At 44.1% G+C, this 26380-nt stretch overlaps 1 protein-coding gene and 1 pseudogene across 1 annotated transcript in view; both read left to right on the top strand.

Annotated features, from left to right (window-relative positions):
- Window positions 1-225: 225 nt before the first annotated feature.
- On the top strand, window positions 226-5348 carry LOC109023143 (putative high mobility group protein B1-like 1; annotated as a pseudogene).
- Window positions 5349-9010: 3662 nt separating this feature from the next.
- ARG2 (arginase 2) overlaps window positions 9011-26380 on the top strand; it is a 33984-nt gene continuing 16614 nt past the window's right edge. Inside the window, exons 1-2 of the mRNA XM_004055332.5 lie at window positions 9011-9332; window positions 10140-10212. Coding sequence (XP_004055380.2) covers window positions 9222-9332; window positions 10140-10212 — 184 coding nt within the window. The 5' untranslated portion in view covers window positions 9011-9221. The remainder of the gene's footprint in view (window positions 9333-10139; window positions 10213-26380) is intronic.

A 26380-nucleotide genomic window follows, 5' to 3' on the forward strand; every position in this document is an offset into this window, starting at 1 on the left:
GTTCCCCAGCTCCCTGCCTACCAAAGCACCCTTAAAAAACCCTAGCCTCCAAATTCTTGGAGAGAGGGGTTTGAGAAATTTCTCCCTGTTCTCCTCACTTGGCTTGACCCTGCAATTATTAATTAAATTATTTCTTTGCTACAACTTCTGCGGTTCTCGATGGTTTTTTTTCAGGGCAGCAGGCAAGAAGAACCCATCAGGCTGTGATACCTGTGCCACTTGCTCATGAAGGGCCACCAGCTGCTGGAGCCGTACCTGATGGTGAGTGTGAACGAGGTGCACGTGGGCCAGACCAGCACCAATGGAGGACCACCAAACCCATGTACAATGAGGAGCTCTACACTAACGCCACTGATGGCGGCCGTCATCCATAAGATGCCCCTGGGCTATGACCACCTCATGTAAACGTATACCCTGTAATTAATTATTTCTTTCTTTTTCTTTCTTTCTCTCTCTCTTTCTTTTTCTTTCTTTCCTTTCCCTCCCTCCCTCTTTCTTTCTTTCTATCTTTCTTTCTTTTCTTTCTTGAGATGGAGTCTCACTCTGTCTCCCAGGCTGGAGTGCAGTGGTGCCATCTCGGCTTACTGCAACCTCCACCTCCCAGGTTCAAGTGATTCTCCAGCCTCAGCCTCCCGAGTAGTTGGGACTACAGCCACCACGTCTGGCTAATTTTTTTTTTTTTTTTGTATTTTTAGTAGAGATGGGGTTTCACCATATTGAGCAGGCTGGTCTCGAACTCCTGACCTCAGGTGATCCACCTGCCTCAGCCTCCCAAAGGGCTGGGATTACAGGTGTGAGCCACCACGCCTGGCCACATGTACCCTGTAATTGTATCACTGGTAAACTGAGTTCTTTCCCTACTTTGTATTGGTTGCAAATTAAAAACAACCAATTGGAAAAACAAAAGGCAAGCAGGTTTTATTTCTGGCCAACAATAGAGAGCTCTTGCTCTAAAGCAATGTTCCCCAACGTTTTTGGCAGCAGGAACCAGTTTCATGGAAGACAATTTTTCCACAGACCAGGGTGGGGGGGATGGTTTTGGGATGACTTGAGTGCATTACATTTATCGTGTACTTTATTGCTATTATTATTACATTGTAATATATAATGAAATAATTATACAACTCTCCATAATGTAGAATCAGTGGGAGCCCTAAGCTTGTTTTCCTGCAACTAAATGGTCCCATCCATGGGTGATGGGAGACAGTGACAGATCATCAGGCATTAAATTCTCATAAGGAGCATGCAGCCTAGATCCCTCACATGCATAGTTCACAATAGGGTCCACACTCCTAGGACAATCTAATGCCACTGCTGATCTGACAGGAGGCGGAGCTCAGGTAGTAATGCCAGCAATGGGGAGTAGCTGTAAATACAGGTGAAGCTTCACTCGCTTGCTTGCCCACCTGCTACTCACCTCCTGCTGTGCAACTTGGTTCCTAACAGGCCACAGGCCAGTACCAGTGAATGGCCCAGGGGTTGGGGACCCCTGCTCTAAAGACACCTTCTCCCAGAGCCATAGGAAGCTGGGGAATTTTATGGAGTTAGATGAGGGAAGGGGAGGTATGTAAATATGTGCTGGGAGCCCAAGATCATAAACATGCATCTTCATACAATGCATGTTCAGAAAATGGTGGGCATTTTCTTCTATGGGTGGGATTTTGATATTGTAATGATATCTTAATGATCTAAAGGTAACAAGGAGCTTCCGGTTCTGGTTGTCACCAGTTTTGCACCAGCCTTATCTTCCTCTGGTAATTGACGAAGGGTTCTGAAGCTCCTGTGGCTTCCCAGGTCATCTGGTGTTCTTTTAAGCAAGGTACCTATAGATAAAAAGACTAGAAAAACACTGTTTAAGAAAAAATAATGAGCTTTCACAGCTGTTTATGGTTTAAGAAAATAGGCTGGGTGCGGTAGCTCACGCCTGTAATCCCAGCACTTTGGGAGGCCAAGGTGGGCAGATAACTGGAGGCCAGGAGTTCGAAACCAGCCTGGCCAATGTGGTGAGACCCTCCCCATCTCTACTAAAAATACCAAAAAAAATTAGCCAGGGGTGGTGGCTGGCACCTGTAATCCCAGCTACTCCGGAGGCTGAGGCACAAGAATCTCTTGAACCAGGGAGGTGGAGGTTACAGTGAGCCGAGATCGCACCACTGCACGCCTGGGCGACTGAGGGAGACTCTGTCTCAAAAAAAAAAAAAAAAAGAAAGAAAATAGTGAGCTTTCCCAGCTATATTTCTAGAGCTGCCCTGGTAACAACTCCAGTGTGGACTAAAAGGAAGAAGCTGAGGCAAAATTAATATAACTAGAGAATTTATTTGGGCCAAGCTTGAGGATTGCAATACAGGAGCATAGATTCAAAAGATTGCTCTGAGCTATTTTTTTGTTTTTTTTTTTCACTGGGAGTGGCTGTGCACTGCCGGCATGGCCAACACCTTGAGCACCTTCCAAGGCTGGGTGAATCTGCAGCCAGAGAGGAAAGCATTTGTGGTAATAACCCTAATAGTGCAAGACATGGTGGGTCAAGCCTGTTATCCCAGGTACTTAGGAGGCTGAGGTGAGAGGATTATCTGCGACTAGGAGTTCAAGACCAGCCTGAGCAATATGGTGAGATCCTGTCTCTAAAATAAAAATTAGCCAGGAGTGGGGGTGCAGTCCTGTGGTTCCAGCTATTTGGAAGGCTGAGGTGGAGGATTTCTTGAGCCAGGAGTTCAAGGCTTCAGTAAGCTATGATCGTACCACTGCACTCCAGCTCAAGTGACAGAACGAGACCATGTCTCCAAACCCAACCCCTCCCCACCAATAAAACAGATCAATGGAAACAAGATTATTCTCACATACCTGAGGCAGCCCACCTACTGCTCTTACTGCAGGAAGTTTATCTGGGGAGTATTTGGGAAACAGGGTTATCAATGCCAAGTGTGCACATGTGTTACCCATAAACACTGCCATCATCTAACCATTACAGCCTGTATTTGCCAAAACAATATTAACCAAGAAGATTCAAAGATTGCCAAACAGAGGTTCAGAATCAACATCTCACACAAGTTCAGCATCCACAACTACAAATCACTACCGCTTTGCAATCACTGTGGTGCCCTGCTTTGGGGGATAATGGGTCTTCATTTCTGAAGGCTCTAGTGTCAGGTAAAACTTTGATGAAATAAATTTGTTATAATTTTCTTTTGGTTTTGTTTTCTTTTTTGAGACAGGATCTCTCTCTGTCACCCAGGCTAGAGTGCAGTGGCATGATCACAGTTCACTGCAGCCCCGACCTCTTGGGCTCAAGGGATCCTCCTGGCTCCTGTTTCCTGAGTAGCTGGGTCTACGGGTACACACCACCACACCCAGCTAATTTTGTTTATTTTTTGTAGAGACAGGGTCTCGCTATGTTGTCTAGGCTGGTCCTGAACTCCTGGGCTCAAGCAATCTTCCTGCCTTGGCCTCCTGAAGTGCTAGCATTATAGGCATGAGCCACTGCACCTGGTTCTTTTCTCTCTTGTTAATCTGTCATTTGCTATAGGAGTGGTGGCTGTTCCTTACGATGGATGAGGAAAGGTATCACACTTTTCTGCCACTACACTGCCTTTGAGAATTTGTAGTTTACCCTTCTCTGAGTTCCCTTGGATTTGCAGTAAACAATGGTATGCTAGAGCCTGCTCTTAGCAGCTTGCAATTTTTAGGAATTTTGTGAGCCAGTTGTCGAACACAACCTTCATTAAGAATCAGATTACAGTCTGGGTATGGTGGCTCATGCCTGTAATCTCAGTTTTGGGAGGCTGAGGCAAGGAGGATCACTTGAGCCCAGGAGTTTAAGACCAGTCTAGGCAGCATAATGAGAACCCATCTCTCCAAACAAAAAAAATTTGCTGGGTATGGTGGCACGCACCTGTAGTTCCAGCTAGTCAGGAGGCTGAGGTGGGAGGATTGCTTGAGTCCAGGAGGTCAAGGTTGCTGTGAGCTGTGATTGTGCCACTGTACTCCAGCCTGTAATAATTTAATTACATAAATTATATTAAAATCAAAGATAATATAGACTCCAGACTTATCACTGCCTAATTATTTTACTATGTCTTCCTATTATTTATGTCCTTGAGGGTTTTTTTTTGTGTTGATTGTATCTGTATGGTAGAAATACTGTATAAATGAGCACCTCTTCACAACTCCATGTTCAGTGACATCACAATGGGAGCTCATAAATAAGAAAGTATTTACACCCCAGAAATCAGCAAACCTGACAATTTTGTCTTACTTATTCCCACTCCCTCACAGTTCCCCACCCCACAACTCCCAGCAACCTATTAAGGGATAGAGTGTGTGTTGGCAGCCACGCGATTAAAGGAAAGAGGCCAAATCTCTAGATTCTCCTACAATGGAAGAAGAAAAATAGAGCAAGCTGGTTTGAACCTGAGAAGGGGTCCTAGAGCTATGCACTAACAGGGTACAAGTTTTAAAGTAAATTTTTAAACTTAACTCATTCTTTATGACTTTAGAATTTTATTTTTGAAAACAGATTTTTAAATTAAATGCCGGTTCTGAAAATAAAAGCAGGTATTCATTTTGAACTTTGGGGTTTGTTTTTTGTTTTGCTTTGAGTTGCTGTTTTATGAACTTTGGGGGTTTAAAAATGAATTATAGGCAGTACATTGAGCTCCATAAAGACAGTGCCGGGGCAAGTGAGAGCCGGATGGGCCGTAGGCAACTCTGTGCCTCGCTGAGGAAAAATAACTAGACATAGGCAAAGGAGATCTTAAAAAGCCAAGAGGCAAAATGCCATCATATGTATTTTGTGTGCAAACTTGTCCGGAGGAGCGTAAGAAGAAACACTCAGATGCTTCAGTCAACTTCTCAGAGTTTTCTAAGAAGTGCTCAGTGAGGGGGAAGACCATGTCTGCTAAAGAGAAAGGACAATCTGAAGCTATGGCAAGGGTGGACAAGGCCCGTTATGAAAGAGAAATGAAAACATATATCCCTCCTAAAGGGGAGACAAAAAACGTTTAAGGATCCCAATGCACCCAAGAGGTCTCCTTCAGCCTTTTTCTTGTTCTGTTCTGTATGTGGCCCAAAAGTCAAAAGAGAACATTCTGGCCTGTCCATTGGTGATGCGGCGAAGAAACTGGGAGGGATGTGGAATAACACTGCTGCAGATGACAAGCAGCCTTGAAAAGAAGGCTGCAAAGCTGAAGGAAAAATACAGAAAGGATACTGCTACATATTGAGCTAAAGGAAAGTCTGATGCAGCTAAAAAGGGAGTTGTTGAGGCTGAAAAAAGCAAGAAAAAGAAAGAAGAGGAAGAAGAGGGAGAGAATGAGGAGGAGGAAAATGAAGAAGATGGTGATGATGAATAAGTTCGAGTGCAGTTTTTTTTCTTGTCACTAAAGCATTTAACCCCCCTGTACACAACTCACTCCTTTAAAGACAAAAAAAATTGAAATGTAAGACTTGTTTTTAAACTGTACACTGTCTTTTTTTTTTGTACAGTTAACACACTACCAAATGTGTCATTAGATAGCCCTGTCCTGGTGATTTTTTTAATAGCCTCCATACTGTACCTTGTTTGGTACACTATGGGGGCTGTAAATTGACATGGAAATTTAAAGCAGGTTTTCATTGGTGCACAGCACAAATTAGTTATATATGGGATGGTAGCTTTACATCTTCAGTTGTCTCTGATGCAGCTTATATGAAATAATTGTTGTTCTGTTAACTGAATACTCTAATTGCAAAAAAAAAGTTGCAGCTGTTTGTTGACATTCTGAATGCTTCTAAGTACATACAATTTTTATTATTATTGTTGTCCTTTTAAAAATGAACTATAAACTATTTCAGACATGGAATAAATAATAATTTGAATTGTTAAAGATAATAGGACTACAGGTTGAGTATTCCTTATCCTAAATGCTTGGGATCAGGAGTGTTTCAGATTTTTTGTTTTTTTTTTTAAATATTTGCATATACATATGAGATATCTTGGGAATGGGATGCAACTTTAAACATGAAACTTACTTATGTTCATATACACCTCATACACATATCCTGAAGGTGATTTTATATTTTAAATAATTTTGTTCATGAAACAAAGTTTTGACTGCATTCTTTTATTTCTATTTTTATTTTTATTTATTTATTTTTTTTGAGATGGGGTCCTCACTCTGTCACCCAGGCTAGAGTGCAGTGGTGCAATCTCGGCTCACTGCAACCTCCACCTCCCTGGTTCAAGCAATTGCCCTGCCTCAGCCCCCTGAGTAGCTGGGATTACAGGTGCACGCCACCACGCCTGGCTAATTTTATTGTGCTTTTAGTAGAGATGGGGTTTCACCATGTTCGCCAGACTGGTCTCGAACTCCTGACCTCAGGCAATCCACCCACCTCGGCCTCCCAAAGTGCTGGGATTACAGGCGTGAGCCACCGTACCTGGCCCTATTTTTATTTTTTTTAGAGACAGGGTCTTGCTCTGTCACCCAGGCTGCAATGCAATGGTGCAATCATGGCTTATAGGCATGAGCCACTGCACCCAGCCTTTTTTTGGTTTTGTTTTTGTTTTTTTAAGACTAGTCAAGTGCAGTAGTGAGAAGGGGAGAAAAAAATAGAACAAGGTGTTCCATCTGTAACTGACTGTGACCAATCTATTAAGGTAACTCACTACCTTCGGACCAAACTGACTGCATTTTGACTGGGACTGGTCACATGAGGTCCAGTATGGAATTTTCCACTTGCGTTATCATGTAGGTGCTGAAATTTTGGATTTGGATTTTAGATTTTTGGATTAAGGATGCTCAACCTGTATAACAATCTCCTGTTCACTCTCCCAGTGCATAATAAAGTGGAACTAGTAATTTATCTCTGACTAAACTATAGGTAGTGGAAAACCACTGAAAATGACATGCAGGATTAAAGTAGCACTTTGGAAAGGTCAGTCTGGTGATCGACAGTAAATGCTCAAGAAGCAAGAGGTTTTTTGTTGTTTGTTTGTTTGTTTGTTTTTGAGACAGAGTTTTGCTCTTGGTGCCCAGGCTGGAGTGTAATGGCACAATCTTGGCTCACCGCAACCTCCGCCTCCCAGGTTCAAGCAATTCTCCTGCCTCAGACTCCTGAGTAGTTGGGATTACAGGTGCCCGCCACCATGCCCAGCTTTTTGTATTTTTAGTAGAGACAGGAGTTTCTCCATGTTGGTCAGGCTGGTCTCAAACTCCTGACCTCAGGTGATCCACCTGCCTCGGCCTCCCAAAATGCTGGTTTTACAGGCGTGAGCCACCGCGCCCAGCGGAAGCAAGAGGTTTTTGCAGTAGCACAGGAAGCCCTGAGGCAACCTGTGCCAGTATCAACTTCAGAAAACATTTAGTAAAGGGGGAAAAAAATTGAATGTAGTGATGGGCAAGAAATACAAAAGTATCAACATAATTTCAATGAACTGAACAAGTATGACAGTATCTGTGACTGTGAATCCCTGACCACGCCCCCACCCATTCCTGGAGGGCTTGTTAAAACATAGGTTACTGGTGCCCTACCCCTAGAGTTACTGATTCTGTAAATTTGCAAGTGGGGCCCAAGAATTTGCACTTCTAACAAGTATCTGGTGACCCATAGCAGGTGCTCAAGAAGCAAGAAGTTTCTTGCTGCTTTTTATTTTTTTGAGATAGGGTCTCACTCTGTCACTCAGGCTGAGATGCAGTGGTGTGATCATGGCTCACTGAAACCTCGACTTCCTGGGCTCAAGAGATTCTCCCACTTTAGCCTCCCAAGTAGCTGGGGCCATAGGCACATGCCACCACATCCAGCTATTTTTTTTTTTTTTTAAATTTCTGGTAGAGTCAGCATCTCACTATGCTGCCCAGGCTGGTCTCAAACTCCTGGGCTCAGGAGATCCTCCTGCCTTGGCCTCCCAAAGTGTTGGAATTACAGGTGTGAGTCACCATGTGCAGCCGGTTTCTTCTTGATGCTGTATCCAGGTGATGCTGATGCTGCTGGTCTGGGACCACACTTTCAGAACCACTGCCTTACAGTGGTTATTTTGCTAAGGCCTCAAAGACATCATTGTTAAACCAGCAGGGGGAGACAATATACAACAGAGCCTCTAAAAATAAAATGTCTTAGGGTACTAAAACTCTTTTGGAGTTATGGTGTTGCCATGGAGACCTCTGAACTGTTTTGGAGAGCAGTGTGTAAATTGACATGAGGTGAAATAAATTTCAGGTGTTTCTGTAAAAAATTAATTTGGTAGAAATAATGTCTAGATTCTTGCATGCCATGGTGTCTTGGTTAAGAACTTGGAATGTGGAGTCAGCTCTGCCACTTACAAGCTCTGTGGCTCTGGGAAAATTACTTATGTCTTTGATCTTTTCTTCGCTTTAAAAAGTAACCTGTGGTATAGAATTGGAGGGGTAAAGTTCTTGGAATGCTGAGATTATTAAATTATTATTCGTTATTAAAACTCTAGTTACTTAGTACTTACAGCTCTTTAGCTTAGAAATAGTCTAAATACGTTGCTATATTTGCTTTTTTAATAACCAGCGCTCCCGTTATTCAGATAAAGAATTAAAAACATCTAGAAGGTAATTGCTTTGTAAGTCCTAACCTCTTTCATTCAAAATACCTAAGGTAGATGGCTCTTTATAAACGTGCCCGGCTCAGAGAGCTCTCATCTATATTATATCTCCGAATCCAAATTTCACTGATGCCCAGTCTAAGAGTGTTTCCTGGGCTTTGAGCTTTGAGATAGAACGAAGCAGATGGATCCTGGCTTTGACTAGGCAGGGCCAGACCAGGCCCGACCCAGCCAGCCCATCTATAGAGTCAGCATCAGCCGGGCGTGAAGATTGGTGTCGGCTCCTGCGTTCCGCCAAGTTCAGGAACCTGGCATGGGCCGGCCGCCTCCCGCGAAGGGACACACCTGTTGGTCACCGCGCTCTTACTGGCCAGACCCGGATATTGGCCTTCTGGCGTCAGCGGCAGGGGCATGTCCCTGGCTGGAGAGCACAGGCCAGAGTGGGGTGACGTCATCGAAGGCAGGTCCCAGCCTTGCAGAGCGGTGGGCGGGGCCTGCGAAGAAGGTGTGCCGGGGGCTGGTTGGAGGCGCGGGCGGCGGGGCCAATGTGGCGGTGACGTCACGGGGCGGGCGGACGCTGGCGCGGGTAGGTAAGCGCAGCGGCGGGCGGTGGCGCTCACTCCCGGCTTCCAACCGCGCTGAGCCTCTGCCTTGGAGATTCTCAGTGCTGCGGATCATGTCCCTAAGGGGCAGCCTCTCGCGTCTCCTCCAGACGCGAGTGCATTCCATCCTGAAGAAATCCGTCCACTCCGTGGCTGTGATAGGAGCCCCGTTCTCACAAGGGCAGGTGAGAACTGGCACCTGGCACCGCCGGGCAGGATCCTCCGCCCCCTAGAACCTGGAGAAAGCGGCGGTAGGGTGCGGGGGACCGGGAGGCGAGGAGAGGATGGGGAGAAATGGCGAGGAGAAGAGCTGGCCGGTTCCCGCCACTGGGCACCGTGGGAGCATGTGGGATTTCCTCCGACAGAGGATGGAGAGGGAGGGAGGGAGGGGTGGAGGGCACCCTGTTTGGGATGAGGGTGTGTTTCTGCGGCCTCCCCAGAAAGACCGAGAAAACGGTGGATGCAGCTTGGGGTAATGGAGGGGAGAGAATGAGGAAGAGGATTCCTTGGAGGGGCTGGAGGAGGCGAAACTGGTCAGAATCCCCAGTGGAGAATCGATGGAGGAGGTTAAAAGGAGCGACCGAGGATTTAAGTCTTCTGGATCCATTCACTCAGAATGAGCATTAACTGGGAGGGAAATTGGAGCTGGCCTCTCCAGCGCGGGAGGCCGGGAGGAGCTGTTTTGTTCTCTTCAATGAAGGAAACCTGCAGTCGGGAGCGCTCAGTCATCTCGAAGCCCAGAAGCCCAGTCTCTGGCCCAAGCCAGCCCCACACACGCCTAGCTCCCGGATCCTAACCTGGCTCAGCCTCTCCCGTCTTGGCTTGGGCAGCTGATGTGATTCCAACAATGGAGTTGGAAGGACAGTCATAGATGGAAGGGCTGATGCTGTCACAGGTTTTCAGAGGAACCTGCTGGGAACTAAATGTACCAAATGGGTTTTTTTTCCAGACACCTTCTCTACCTCTAATTGTGTAATTTGTGTGACTGACAGAAAAGAAAAGGAGTGGAGCATGGTCCCGCTGCCATAAGAGAAGCTGGCTTGATGAAAAGGCTCTCCAGTTTGGGTAAGTGGTTAGATTTTTAGATATTAGTGCAGGACTAGTAACAGACCACTTCAGAGTCTTTTCTCTGACATCCAGGGACTACACAGCTTTGTGTTTGGGAACAGTCTGCCACATCCCGCATCCTCCTTTGGATTCCATCTGCGGCTTAAGATCTATCAAGGATTCATCAGGGAAAGTCTTCTTGCAATAAAGAGTGTGTTGGAAGGCAAGGAGGTAGAGTGAGGCAAGGTCTGAACAGCTGCCAGGGAATGCAAGTGATGCTAAGAACACTAGCTCCAGCTTCAACTGCACAGTCAACCTTTCCCCTTAAAATTCCATTTTCCTAACTCCATCTTGAGATGCTTATGATTCATCAGTCTCGCCAGTTTTCTGTCTTCAAATTATTTCCTCTCTAGGGTTAATATCTTTATTACTGGAAGCAGTAATATAGGTCTTATAGGCTCACTGATCTTATATAGAACTAATAGGCTTAGATCTATATTTTCCGTGTTTTTTTTTCTTTTTTTGAGATGGAGTCTTATTCCATCACCCAGGCTGGAGTGCAGTGATGCAATATTGGCTCACTGCAACCTCCACCTTCTGGGTTCAAGCAGTTCTCCTCCCAAGTAGCTGGAATTACAGGTGCGTGCCACCACACCTGGCTAATTTTGTATTTTTAGTAGACACGGGGTTTCACCATGTTGGTCAGGCTGGTCTTGAACTCCTGACCTCAGGTGATCCGCCCACCTCAGCTTCCCAAAGTGCTGAGATTATAGGTGTGAGCCACTGTGCCCAGCTATAAATGCCATTTCTATAGTAAGGGAGAACCCTTCTCTTAGTAACAGCACCAAATTTGAATACCTTTATAAGCAGGGTGCGGTGGCTCATGCCTGTAATCCCAGCACTTTGGGAGGCCGAGGTGGGTGGATCACCTGAGGTCAGGAGTTCGAGACCAGCCTGACCAATATGGCGAAATCCCTTCTCTACTAAAAATACAAAAATTAGTCAGGCATAGTGGCATGCACCTGTAGTCCCAGCTACTCAGGAGCCTGAGACAGAAGAATTGCTTGAACCTGGGAGGCAAAGGTTGCAGTGATTGTGCCACTGCACTCCAGCCTGGGTGACAGAGTGAGACTCCATCTCAAATAAATAAATAAATACCTTTATGGCAGGAAGGTTCTTCTTTATATGCAATCTAAATGTTTCTAGACTCTGTTCAAGGCCATTTGCTCTGTTCATGTTTGGATCATTCACATATCTTTTCTGGTGACGTAAGTGCAAAATGTGGGGCAGCACGGAGATTATGGAGATAATAACATAGAATCTAAGTTAACTCCCCACTGTTGCTCTGAACTCTTCTGTGCTGGTCATAAGTCCATTCCAAGTGAAGTCTTCTCCTTCCAAAAGCGAGAGGAATAATGAAGTCACTGAAACCGCCTTGAGTTGAGGTGTCCTTCATGTACCTCCACCTACATATGGATATGGTGACTTGGATTCAATACTCAAACCTTGTTTATTAAATAATTGCAGTTTCTTCTTTACTAAGGCCTCTCTTAGTCATTTTAATAACTCTCCAAGTTCACCACCGAAGATTAAAGACAAACTGCTAAGATTTAGTCTTCTTTTAATGTGTGGCAAGTTAACTAATGGGAGGAAGTTTTTATTCCCGCCCATAGATGAGCATACTGTCTCTTAAAATAGCTTGTACACACTGCCTTTTTAAAAGAATCATTTTACACTGAAGACGACAATCTCTGGTTATCACTATTTTTAAATCCTGGAGACATCTCTGCAGTCCATCTGAACTCGGCCAAGCATTGCTTAAATTGCTCTACCGTCTGTAGGTTCTGCCTTAAGAGACTCCTGACAAGAAGCGGTTTCAGCCTCTTCTGGAGGAGACCTCTATAACAATCAGCTGAGGCTGCTGAATGAGGGGGAAGGGCACATTTGTAGCAGCTTCTCTTACTCATGCTTTGTAGACTTCCTTTCCTGTCACAGCTCTTGGTATTTTTCCACTCCAACCCAGGGGAAGCCATTCTCCTGTAAATATTACTCCCTCTACTGCTTCCTCTTTAAACTCCAACCTAAAGTGATGGTGAGGCTTCAGTTTATATGGCCTTCCCTTTGACTTTTTTTCTCAAATATATTTAATTGTACAATTATATCCTTACCATGTAGCTGATTGGTAGCTCAGTATCACCAGCAGTCTGAAATAGAATCTCATAGCCTATTAAATAAAACTGTGGCTCTCAGCAGATTTCTAGCATGTGGTTTTGGCTAATCTCCTGGAATATATTGGAGAAAAGTACCAAGAGACATTTCAATTGCTCTATTCCTAAACAGTACCAAAATAACTTGAGTGTTTTGAACACTTTCAAATAAACAGCATGGATCAAATTTCAAAGGAGAGACTCATGGAAAGGTAACTTTCACAATCCCTTTGTTCCTTGCCTTTGCTCTGATGTCACAGGCTGCCGGTGTTACCGTAGCATGAGTTAAATTTCCTGTTTTCTCTCGAATGAATGTATTTGACTTAGTGTCTGGGCTTGTTTTATTTCCTTGGGCTTAGTAAGGACACTCAACAGTACTCTCAGGTAACCTTTTTTTTTTTTTTTTTTTTTGAGACGGAGTCTTGCTCTGTCACCAAGCTGGAGTACAGTGATGCGATCTTGGCTCACTGCAACCTCCGCCTCCCGGGTTCAAGCAATTCTCCTGCCTCAACCTCCAAAGTAGCTGGGATTACAGGTGCCTGCCACTGCACCTGACTAATTTTTGTATTTTTAGTAGAGACGGGGTTTCACCATGTTGGCCAGGCTGATCTCGAACTCCTGACCTCAGGTGATCTGCCCATCTAGGCCTCCCAAAGTGCTGGGATTACAAGAGTGAGCCACTGCTCCCAGCCACCTTTTATTTTTCTTTGAGAGAGGGTCTCACTCTGTCACTCAGGCTGGAGTGCAGTGGCATAGTCACAGCCTACTGCAATCTCAACCTCCTGGACTCAAGCGATCCTCCCACTTTAGCCTCTTGAGTAGCTGGGACTACAGACACATGCCAGTATGCCTGGATAATTTTTTTTTCTTTTGTAGATCCGGGGTCTCACTATGTTGCCCAGGCTGGTCCTGAACTCCTGGGCTTAAGAGGGCCTAAGAGAAATGAAAAGGCATTGCTCTGGCAAGGCTGAGGAGCAGTATATCTGCATTCGATTTTGGTTAGCTCTGAGAACCATGGTAATTTGTGAACTCTAGCCACCTGTTACCATGTGAGAAGGAGTGGGCCTTGTACTCTTTTCTCCAGTTTTTCAAGAAAAGCCAGAAATTTGCACTTTAATGGGAAATCTGTGTTGTTTTAAAATACAGTATAGTGACACCATTGAAAATGGTGGCATAGGACCTCCAAAAAAGGAATGAGAACTGTATTAGTCTGTTCTTGTACTTTTGTAAAGACATACCTGAGACTGGGTAATTTAAAAAGAAAAGAGGTTTAATTGACTCATGGTTCTGCAGGATGTACAGGCTTCTGCTTCTGGGGAGGCCCCAGGAGAATTATAATCATGGCGGAAGGTGAAGGGGAAGCAAGCACGTCTTATATGGCAGGAGCAGGAGGAAGACAGAGAAGAGGGAGGTGCTACACACTTTTAACCGGATCTCATGAGAACTCTATCATGAGACAGCACTAGGGAGATGGTGCTGAACCATTAGAAACAACCCCCATGATCCAATCACCTCCCACCAGGCCAGACCTCCAACATTGGGGATTACAATTCAACATGAGATTTGGGTGGGAACACAGAGCCAAACCATATCAAGAACATTGGCAAAAATGATCAGAATCAGCTTTTTCAGAACTCTGGAAATTAACCAAAGGCTTGCAGCAATCTGGGGAGCATTTATTCAAGAAAAACATTGAATCTCAGTAAGAACATTAAGAATTGTGGCATTTTAACTTGCCCTGTTCCCATGCTGCCTTTTCCCAGATCAGCTGTAGCCTGGACAACCGATAGCCTGCAATCACACTGAAACCAGGAGGCTGGCAGTTACTGCAAAAGGGAGAACAGAGGTGATACTCCTCATAGACCATCCCCAGAAAATTGTCATTTGACTGGTCTGATGGTTTCCTAAAATTGTCCATTCACAAGGCTGTCTTTATTTGACCAACATAAGTCAGTAAGGAAAGAATAGTCTTCAGTAAATGGTGCTGGGATAACTGGATATCCACATTAAAAAAAAAAAAATAAAAATCCCTATCTCACACCATATATGAAAATTAACTCAAAATGGACCAAAGTCCTAAATGTAATGCTGAAACCATATAACTGTTAGAGAACATAGGACTGGATTTTTGCGACCTTGGGTTAGGTATTGGTTTCTTAGATATCCCATCAAAATCATAAGTGACAAAAATTAAACTTGACTTATCTAAATTAAATACATCTATGTTTCAAAGAGCACTATTAAGAAAGTGGGGGCCGGGCACGGTGGCTCATGCCTGTAATCCCAGCACTTTGGGAGGCTGAGGCGGGCGGATCACCTGAGGTCAGGAGTTCGAGACCAGCCTCAACATGGAGAAACCCCATCTCTACTAAAAATACAAAAAAAAAATTAGCCGGGCATGGTGGTGCACGCCTGTAATCCCAGCTACTCGGGAGGCTGAGGCAGGAGAATTGCTTGAACCTGGGCGGCGGAGGTTGTGATGAGCCGAGATCGTGCCATTGCAGTCCAGCCTGTGCAACAAGAGCAAAACTCCGTCTCAAAAAAAAAAAAAGAAAAAAGAAACTGGAAAGACTTCATCAATGTAATGAAAAACCAAAAAAAAAAAGAGAAAAGGTAAAAAGACTGCCCATAGAATGGGCAAAATATTTGCAAATCATATACCTGATAAGATTCTAGTGTTCGGCAAACATAAATAAAATAACAACCATAAAAAGACAACCCAATTTAAAAATTAGCAATAGATTTAATTAGCCACTTCTCCAAAGAAGTTATACAAATGGGCAATAAATACATTAGTCATTACGGAAATGCAAATTTAAAACTACAATGGCCGGGTGTGGCGGCTTACACCTGTAATCCCAGTACTTTGGGAGGCTGAGGCGGGCAGATCATTTCAGGTCAGGAGTTCAGACCAGCCTGATCAACATGGTGAAACTCCATCTCTACTAAAAAATACAAAAATTAGCCGGATGTGGTGGCACACTCCTGTAATCCCAGCTACTCAGGAGGCTAAGGTGGGAGAATCACTTGAACCTAGGAGGTGGAGGTTGCAGTGAGCAGAGATTGTACCACTGCACTCCAGCCTGGGCAACAGAGTGAGACTCTGTCTCAGGAAAAAAAAAAAAAAAAACACAAAACTACAATGAAATACCATTTCACACCCACTAGGATGGCTATGATAAAAAAGATAGATAATACCAAGTATTGGTGAGGCTGTAAAAAGATTGGACCTGTCATACACTACTGGTGTGAATGTAAAACTGTGCAGCCACTTTGGAAAACAGTTTGGCAGATCCTCAAAGTTAAATGTATAGTTACTGTATCCTCAAGCAATTCCATTCCTATGTATATACCTAACAGAATTCAAAACATATATTCACACAAACTTTTTTTTTTAGACAGTCTCGCTCTTTCACCCAGGCTGGAGTGCAGTGGTGCAATCTCGGCCTCAGCCTTCTGAGTACCTGGGACCACAGGCAAGCACCACCATGCCCAGCTAACTTTTGTATTTTTAATTTTGCCATGTTGGCCAGGTTGGTCTCGAACTCCTAGCCTCAAGTGATCCACCCGCCTCGGCCTCCCAAAGTGCTAGGATTATAGGCATGAGCCACTGCACCTGGCCACACACAAACTTATATACAAATATTCATAGCATTATTCATAATGGTCAACATGTGGAAACTCAAATGTACATTAATTGAATAGGGGAGGAAAATTTGACATATCCATACAATGGAGTATTATTCAGTCATAAATGGAATGAAGTACTAATTTATGCTACAACATGGATGAACCTAGAAAACATGCTAAGTCAAAGAAGGCAGACACAGAAGGCCACATGTTATATGATTCCATTTATATGAACTGTCTAGAACAGGCAAAGCCATAAAGACAGAAAGGAGATTAGTGGTTCCCAGGAGCTGGGAATGACTGCTAAAGGGCATGGGTTTCTTTCCGAAGGGTGATGGAACTGTTGTAGAATTAGGTAGTGTCAATGGCTGCACAACTTCTTGAATATATTAGAAAGCACTGAATTATAAATTCTAAAAGGATGAATTTTATGGTATGTGAATTATATCTCAATAATTAAAAAACTAGGCAATTGTGATCAGTAAGGAGATATATATATATATATATATATATATATCTGAAACTTCTGAATTGCTAATATTGATCTGTTTTGTGACTTGGGTAGTAATTATAGGGTGTTTACAACTATCTGTTATACTTATGTAAGTTTTATGTGTTTATATTTTATGAAATATACAGTAAAGACACATTACAAATCATGTCTGTTGATATCCATCTTTTCAAGCTCTAGTTTTGGGCATTGAAAAGAGATGAAACTGGCATCTCTGAGGTGCCTTTTGAACAGTGTCATATCTTTGGGACAAGAATTGGTTGCTAGGTTGACTCAACAGCAAATATCAGTGATGTTTCTGAAGAGACTGTAAGGCTGTATGATCCACCAAACCTTCTGCCTCTGCCATTCACACTCTTCTATTAAACACTTAGCAAGGCATACTGGCTCATGCCTGTCAGCCCAGCACTTAGGGAGGCCAAGGTGGGAAGATTGCTTGAGGCCAGGAGTTTAAGATCAGCCTGGACAATGTAGCAAGACCCCATCTCTACATTTTTTAAGAGTCTATTTCCACAGCAAGGAAGAAATGAAAGTACAGCACCTGTCCCACTTCCCACAAAAAGGTCTTTGCCTAGGGTCTGCATATGTGACTGGAAGCTAAATTATTGGAATGAGCTTGTTTGTTTAAGGTTATTAAAGTTCTGGGTTCTTTGACTTCTAAAGTCATTCTGATATGTATTTGGAAGAGTAAATGTCTAGCAAATTGGCTTTATATTTCCTTTAGAGATCTAGCAAAGACCAAACCTGCTTTGGACCTCATCTGTGCCACGGTGCCCTTGGGGGATGGGCCACCTGTAGCAGAGGAATAGGAGCTGAGGCATGAGCTGATAAGTGGCATCACTTTAGGGCCCTCTCCAATCTCACCTGGAATGTCACTAATAGTGACCTATTTCTTTGGGTTCAAGCTTTTCATTTTCTGGGCCTCCTTTATATTGCAGATTCTTTTATTTTATAGATAGGTCTCACTATGTTGCCCAGGCTGGAGTGTGGGGGCTATTCACAGACATAATCATAGTACAGTACTGCCTCAAACTTCTGGGCTCAAGCAAGCCTCCTGCCTCAGCCTTCTGGATAGCTGGGATTACAGATGTGCACCACTGTTCTCGGCTGCAGATTCCTTTTAGGAGGTGAATACATAATCAGTAATTTGCTAATGCCTTAGTAAAAACTTAGTGATGTGCGTGCATAGAGGGAAATCTATAATAGACACTATTGGGATTTGGCAAATTTCAATGTAGCCATATATTTCCCATTTATGACAGCAAAGATTTTAACTTAATACCTCTTATTTAACTTAATACCTCTTATCAAAAGTTTTTTGATACTTAACATTTACCATCTTCTAGACACTGTGCTAGGCATTTGCTATTATCCCATTTTCATAATTTGTAAAAAGCAAATTTTGACCACCTCAGCCATTAGGATGGCTACTATCAAAACAGAAAATAAGAAGTGTTGATGAAGATGTGGAGAAATTGAAACTCTTTTACACTGTTGGTAGGAACATAAAATGGAGCTGCTATGGAAAACGGTATGGCAACTCCTCTAAAAATTAAAAATAGAATTACTATATGATTTCGCAATTCCACTTCTGGGTATGTACCCAAAAGGACTGAAAGCAGGATCTTGAAGTAGTTGCGTGCCCATGTTCACAGCAGTATTAACAATAGCCAAAAGGTGGAAGCAACCCAAGTGTTTACTGATGGATGAATGGACAAACAAAATGTGGTACATACATATAATGGACTGTCATTCAGTCTTCAAAAAGCAGGGCTGGGTGGGGTGGCTCATGCCTGTAATCCCAGCACTTTGGGAGGCTGAAGCAGGAGGATTGCTTGAGTCCAGGAGTTTGAGACCAGCCTGGGCAACTTAGCGAGTCCCAATCTCCACGGGGGGGGGGGGGGGGGGGGGAATTAGCCAGGTGTGGTGGTGCATGCACATAGTCCTAGCTATTCAGGAGGCTGAGGCAGGAGTATTGCTTGAGCCCAGGAGGTTGAGGCTGCAGTGAGCTATGATCATACCACTGCATTCCAGTCTGGCAGCATGGACAACAGAATAAAGCCTCATCTGCTTAAGAAACAAAACAAAGAAACCTGACATATGCTGCAATATGGGTGAACTTTGAGGACATTATGCTAAGTGAAATAAGCCAGTGACAAAAGGACAAATACAGGCCGGGCGCGGTGGCTCACGCCTGTAATCCCAGCACTTTGGGAGGCCGAGGCGGGCGGATCACAAGGTCAGGAGATCGAGACCATCCTGGCTAACACAGTGAAACCCCGTCTCTACTAAAAAATACAAAAAATTAGCCGGGCGTGGTGGCGGGCGCCTGTAGTCCCAGCTACGCGGGAGGCTGAGGCAGGAGAATGGCGTGAACCCGGGAGGCGGAGCTTGCAGTGAGCCGAGATCGCGCCACTGCACTCCAGCCTGGGCGACAGAGCGAGACTCCGTCTCAAAAAAAAAAAAAAAGGACAAATACAGCATGATTCCATTTATATGAAGTTTTTAGAGAAGTCCAATTTATAAAAACAAAGTGGAATATCAGTTACTAGGACTTGGTGGGAGAAGGAAATGGGGAGTTAATTATTGCTTAATGGGCACAGAGTTTGTTTTGCAAGATGAGTTCTGGAGATGGATGATGGTAGTGATGGTAGTGTCCAATCAACTTCTCAGTCTTCTCGGCTCTTACTACAAAGGAAGAAACTGTACTACCCAGATTTCTTTTTTAATAGAAATGTTATTTATAGTTAATAATGAATGCACTGCATAAAAACTTTATAGCTTCATTATTGTGAAATGTGTTCAAGATCCTACAGTAAAAGTGAAACATTCCCAAGGACTTGCATTAATGAAGACTACACAGAAAACCTTTCTAAGGATTTGTGTGGATCCGATAAGATACTTGGCAAATTTTTGAGTTGTACATTCTCACAGAAAGTCCACTTAAAAGTGATCATTTGTAAGACAAAAATATAAATAGTTTCAAAAATCTTTAAAAAATCATCCTAAATGCATGATCTTCACCTCCAGCTTCTGGAGAGCCCTCATTCTCAGTGTCTTCCTTCCCGCAGTTCCCACCACAGCCATCTCATGATCCTCAAGCTCATGCTTTTCCAGTTCGGGTAGGGGCTCTCTCAACTTTCTCCCTGTCATCCCCCACATCAGTTGTATTGACAAAGAACGTCAGAGGATGAGGGTCTAGTTCTGTATTAGGTTGGTGCAAAAGTAATTGCGGTTTTTGCTGTTGAAATGGGTATCATAGATAACAGTGCCCATGGTAAGGGTTCAAAATTAACAGTGGGAAGAAAAATAGTTCATTTGACTCTCAAGTAAACAATTTGGAAAGTAGTCCAGAGCTGGTTTAGTGGTTCTGTTCCATTAAGTTCAGACCTAGATTCTTATCTGGTGCTACTGGCAAGGCCTCTGCCTAATGGTGCCAGATGGTTGTAGCCTCAGCAGCAGGATGGAAGAATGAACAAAGAAAGGGGCAAAGGCAGTTCTCTTCCCTTCCCAAGAAGTTGCTGCGGGACACGGTTCTACTTATCGTATCGTCCAGAACTAGTTCATGTGACCACATCCAGTTACAAGCGAGGTTAGTAAATATAGTTTTTATGTTTATTTATTTATTTATTTTAGATGGAGTCTCGCTCTGTTGCCCAGGCTGGAGTGCAGTGGCGCGATCTTGGCTCACTGCAACCTCCGCCTCCCAGGTTCAAGCAATTCTCTGCCTCAGCCTCCATAGTAGCTGGGATTACAGGCAGCTGCCACTGTGCCCAGCTAATTTTTTGTATTTTTAGTAGAGATGGAGTTTCACCATCTTGGCCAGGCTGGTCTGGTCTGGAACTCCTGACCTTGTGATCCACCCGCCTCGGCCTCCCAAAGTGCTGGGATTACAGTTGTGAGCCACCGTGCCCCGCCCATGTAGCATGTAGAATGTAGTCTTTTCTAAGAGGTTATGCTCCCAGCTAAAAACCTTTTCTTTCCGGAAAAAGGGAAGAATGAATGTTGGGTAACTAACACTCGGCAGTGCCCTCTCCCTATGCTCTAGACCCCCTCCCCTCTGACAGTCCCTGCTCCAGCATTATCCCTCCCCTCACCTCGTGTCATGGCTCTTCTCTCCTAACCTGTCCTTTCGGTAATTAATTGTGCAACCCTTACCCTCCACCATCCCCCTTGACCTTAGGTAGCCCTCTAGTTGTTGTCCAGTTATTTTGTTTTTCTTCAGAGCCAACTTCCTGGCTTTCTCATTGCCCTTTCACATTTCAGCTTGTTATAATGTGGCTTCGTAGGCCATCATTGCAATAAACCTAGTATTGCTGCAGTATCTGACCTACTTTCTAATACAATGAACAGATGAACAGTGTAACATTCACCTTATTTACACCACGAATCTTACTTTCTTTATTGAAACCAACACTATTCTCTCTTGGCTTCAACTCTTCAAATTCCTCTAGTAAATCCTTTTTTTTGTTTGTTTGTTTTTTTTGTTTTGAGACAGGGTCTCACTCTGTCACCCAGGCTGGAGTACAGTGGTACGATCTCAGCTCACTACAGCCTCCACCTCCCAGACTCAAACGATCCTCCTACTTTAGCCTCCCAAGTAGCTGGAACTACAGGCACATGCCATCACACCAGCTAACTTATTTATTTTTAGATACAGGGTCTCACTATGTTGCCCAGGCTGGTGTTTAACTCCTGGCCTCATGTGATCCTCCTGCCTTGGCCTTCCGAAGTGTTGGGATTGCAGGTGTGAGCCACTGCATCTGGCCTACATCCTCTTTTTCTAGCTACTTCTTACATGTCGGTGTTCTCAGGATTCTGTCCTTGATTCTCCTGCTTTATCCTGTCTTGGTTGGCAGTCTGCTTCCATGGCTTTACTGTCACCTGTATGCTGATGCCACCCAAAGCTTTTTTTTTAAATTTTTTGAGACTGGGTCTTGCTCTGTCACCCAGGCCAGAGTGCAGTGGTGTAATCTTGGCTCACTACAGCCTCTACCTCATGAGCTCAAGTGATTCTTCCACCTCAGTGTCCCAAGTAGCTTGGACCACAGGCTTGTGCCACCATGCCTAGCTAATTTTATTTTTTTCTTTTTGTTTTAGAGATGAGGTCTCACTGTGCTGCCCCAGGTTGATCTCAAACTCCTAGACTCAAGCAATTTTCCCACCTCAGCCTCTGAAAGTGTTGGGATTACAGGCATGAGCCACTATGCCCAGCAAAAACTTTATCTCTAATACTTATTTTTCCTCCTAACTGCAAACCTGTATACAGATGTCTTCCATGTATCTTATCTTTTTAACTTTTTGTTATGGAAGTATTCAAACATAATGAAAGTAGAGATGGTAACATAACTGACTTGATATATCCATAAGCTAGCATCATCACCAATATGTGGCAATGTTTTTTACACCACTTCCAGACCATTTTGGAGTAAATCAGACATCTTGTTTCATGGACTGGACAGCACCTTTGTTCACACACAGTGTATCCTAACTTTATTATGGCCACCCAGAGGGGAAACAGACTTCTCATATCTTAACACAGGAGGTGGTTTTGCAAATTGGAGCAAGGTGCCCACCATTTGTACCCAGGGGAATTAGGCTCTTACCCTTCTGTAGGAACTGAGAGGTTGAGGCACTATCTCCCTAAATGTTTGCATCTCCAGGAGATGGCTTCCTGGGTCCTTGAAGAAGCATTCCTGGGTTGTGAGACTTGTGAGAGGCCTATTTAGTCATTATGAAGATTCACATAAATTTGAAAAGCACACAGAAATTATGAAATAAAAGGGAGGAAGGGAGGTCTCTTTCTTTATTTTCAACAGGGAGAATTAAGCCTCTTAATTTTTTTTTTTTTTTTTTTTTTTTTTTTGAGGCAGAGTCTCGCTCTATCGCTCAGGCTGGAGTGCAGTGGCATGATCTCGGCTCACTGCAAGCTCCGCCTCCCGGGTTCACACCATTCTCCTGCCTCAGCCTCCTGAGTAGCTGGGACTACAGGCGCCCGCCACCACGCCCGGCTAATTTTTCGTATTTTTAGTAGAGACAGGGTTTCACCATGTTAGCCAGGATGGTCTCGATCTCCTGACCTTGTGATCTGCCCGCCTCGGCCTCCGAAAGTGCTGGGATTACAGGCGTGAGCCACTGCGCCCAGCCAAGCCTCTTAATTTTTAATTAGTATTGTTCACATTGCCTGATTAAGTTACACTTTTTAGGTTTCTTTTGTTGTTTTTTGTTTTTAAGTTTGAGTTGAATTCAAATGAGGTCCATATTGCTTTATACTTTAAGACCTTTGTAGGTTCTCTCTTTTTTTTTCTTCTTTGCAGTTTATTTATAGAAGAATCTAGGTCATTTGTCTGCAGAATTTCTCTGTCTAGATCCCTGTGGTGTCCTATGACATATTCTATGGCGATGTATACGTCATCAGAGGTGACATTTCAGCGATACTGTCAGCCATTGACTATTGCCTAGAATTATCCATTAACTTGTCTCCACGTGCTTTCAACAGGATAGTCTCTAACACATCAATGTCAACATATCCCAGACTGACCTTATCATCTTCTCCCTCCCTTCCCATGCCCCTCTACTGCTGGACACTTCCCTCTCATTTCTTTCTTTAGCTTCCTGTGGCACTCTGCTTCTCCAGACCATTTTCTACACTGCTGTCTGAGCACTAGATCCAAAATGCAGATTTGATTTGTCTTCCTGGCTTAGAAACCACGGTCGTTCCCCACCACATTTAGGACCTGGGCCTTGCCCTGTCTCCTGCCGCATCTCTTTGCAGTCCTCTAGGTGCACTCTGGGTTCAGAGGAATTGTGCATTGTTCTATAGGGCTGAAGGTATTCTCTCCTCCTCAGTAAGCATTTCTTCCTCCTCTCTTATTCCTGGCTAATGTCTTCCAGACTCAGATATTGCTGCTTCTGAGAAGTTCTCCTGACCCTTCTCTTCCTGGGTGTCTGTTCCCGCCACACCCTTTGCACATCTGGTTCATAGCAATTAGCACTGGGCTGGGCTGCCACTTTCTCTGCCTGACATCTCACCAGCCTGTGACCTCCCTGAAGTCTGCACCATACCTTATTTCTGCATTCCTAGGATTTAGTGGAGTGCTAGGCACACAGTATACTTTTGTTGAAGGAAAAAAGGGAGCAAAGCATCTTAGCTTTCTCCTGTAACTTCATTCACATCACAACCCTTGATGAGTCTTCCCAAACCAGTATTTTGTTTCTCTGAAAATGATCTGCTACTTAGAAGCCACCTGGTCTCCCAGATTTTTAAAACGTATGACTCAAAGGATAACTGCCATATATCAAACTTTAACTCTTGCAAGCTAAATGTTAGTAGGGGCTGGGTGCCATGGCTCACACCTGTAACCCCAGCACTTTGGGAGGCCAAGGTGGCTGGATCACTTAAGCCCAGGAATTCAAGACCAGCCTGGGTAGCATGGCAAAACCCTATCTCTACCAAAAAAAAAAAAAAAATTTAGCTGGGTGTGGTGGTGCGCTTCTGTAGTCCCAGCTACTTGGGAGGCTGAGGTAGGAAGATGGCTTGAGCCTGGGAGATGGAGGCTGCAGTGAGCTGAGATCACACCACTGCACTCCAGCTTGGGCAACAGAACCAGACCGTGTCTCCTCAAAAAAAAAAAAAAGCTAGTAGGTAGTAATGATGATGAGTTATTGCTCCCTTTTTTGAAGTACATTTTTAAACCAGGACATCAGTAGATAATGACTGCTTTCTTCAAGTAAGGCTGACCTCTAATTACTTTAGACAGATGCTGCATTGTTATTTTAATATCCAAAATAGTACAATTCAGAGGCAGAACCTAAGAGATTACAGTGGTTGGCTTAAATAATTTAACCTTTGAATAAATTTACTTATCCCTCTCTATTAATGACCAAACCTTGGAGGAAGGAGATGTTACAAGGGCTGGTTGGAGCTGTCTCCTCTGAAACTCTGAAGAAATGAACTGGGACAGATATCTCAAGACACATGGTTCTTTGGTTGGGTGCACAGTGGCTCACACCTGTAATCCAGTATTGAGAATAAATACATGTGGTAATGCTCAGCTTTGAAGGGAAGAAAAATGGACCCTTCCTGGCTCCCTCCTCTATGCCAAGAGAAGAGAACCACAGCCTAGAAAAAGAAGTAGAAAACACCTTCCTGTGTGACCCAAGAGTTGAGTCACCGCAGGTTGTGTCATTGTGGTTAGGGATTTCAGAGAAGTGGTATTCTAATATTTACTTGGCCTTGCCTTTATATTCTTTCACAGGGAATGTAGGAAATTCAAACTATGTGTGAGAGCAGGACTCTTTAAGAGCCATTCCAGTGAGAAATCAGTGGGCCTGCATTTGTTTGCCACTTCTTTTTTTTCTAGTAGGGATGGGGTCTTGCTATGTTGCCCAGGCTGGTCTTGAACTCTGGCCTCAAGCAATCCTCCTGCCTTGGATCCCCAAGTGCTGGGATTACAGGCACGAACCACCGTGGCCAGCCTGTTTGCTACTTCTCACCAGAAACTGTTTTATCAAAATGACATAACAATATTACAGATTTTGGGAAGTCTTAGGTTACACCATCAGTTTCAAGGAAAAGGCAAATAATAGGGTGGGGAGAAAAACCACAAAGATGCCTCATCCAGTTGAACTAATCTGTAATCTCTAGCATGCATCAGGTCTTTCCTTGTTATCTCATTGAAACCACTATGTGAGGTAGGACAGGTTTAGAAACTGAACCTGACTGGAGATCTGAACTCTCCTAGGAAGTTAGGGAGCAGATGGCAGGGATTCTTTTCTTTGCATCCAGTGTAGCATTTGGCTAACTGAGGCTGTCTGAGTATTCTGTGCTTTCAGCCCAGATAGTAGGGAATGCAGTCTGTCTGGTTTGAGGTTTCTTGGGCAGACTCACCAGGATGCTAGACCAGGGTCTGGGGCAGGGAGCTACCCATCAGAACTGGTAACTTGCAAAGCTGTAGTCGCCAGCCTGATGTGTCTTCCTTTAAATCCTTTCTGGAACAAGGCAGAGTGTAAACAATTTTTTTTTTTTTTTGAAACGGGGTCTCACTTTGTCGCCCTGGCTGGAGTGCTGTGGTGCGATCTCGCCTCACTGCAACCTCTGCCTCCCGGGTTCAAGCGATTCTCCTACCTCAGCCACCCAAGTGGCTGGGACTACAGGCGTGTGCCACCATGCCCAGCTAATTTTTGTATTTTTAGTACAGATGGGGTTTCACCATGTTGGCCAGGCTGGTCTCAAACTCCTGACCTCAAGTGATCCACCTGCCTCAGCCTCCCAAAGTGCTGGGATTACAGGTGTAGGCCACTGCACCAAGGTGTAAACAATTTTTAAACATCACATGCTCTAAAGAACGGTATTTTATCCCTGGGGACTGTTGCTATTTCTTCTTGTTAGCTACTGGAAAGACTGAAGTTTTGCCAACATGTTAACAATGGCAGGTCTTGTCTTCTCAGAGGAGCTCAACAGTCTCGTTCTGAATGGATATGGTTATGTGACTTCATGAAGCCGGAGCAATCCTCCTCTTACCTTCACCCCTGCCTGTGCTGGAACCAGGTTCTAGGGTGCCATCAGCTGACAGTCTGTCTGAGAAAGCCTGAGCTGGCTCATCATGGTCTACAGGTGCTCAGAGGGTTGACATGAGTTTGGTTCAGAGGGGTGTACATTCCAAAGCCTATCTTTAGAAGATGACAGCATCTGTTCTCCTTAGGCAAGAAGGACAGATGTAGCTGGACAACCAATTAGCAGGAAACATATAACTGGTGTTGTAAATCATCTCAGTTACTATCTTGAACTAAATTTTCAAGTGTATTTTGCATTCATATATATATATATATTTTTTTT

The sequence above is a fragment of the Gorilla gorilla genome, chromosome 15 (genome assembly GCF_029281585.2).
Source record: "Gorilla gorilla gorilla isolate KB3781 chromosome 15, NHGRI_mGorGor1-v2.1_pri, whole genome shotgun sequence".
Taxonomy (NCBI): domain Eukaryota; kingdom Metazoa; phylum Chordata; class Mammalia; order Primates; family Hominidae; genus Gorilla; species Gorilla gorilla.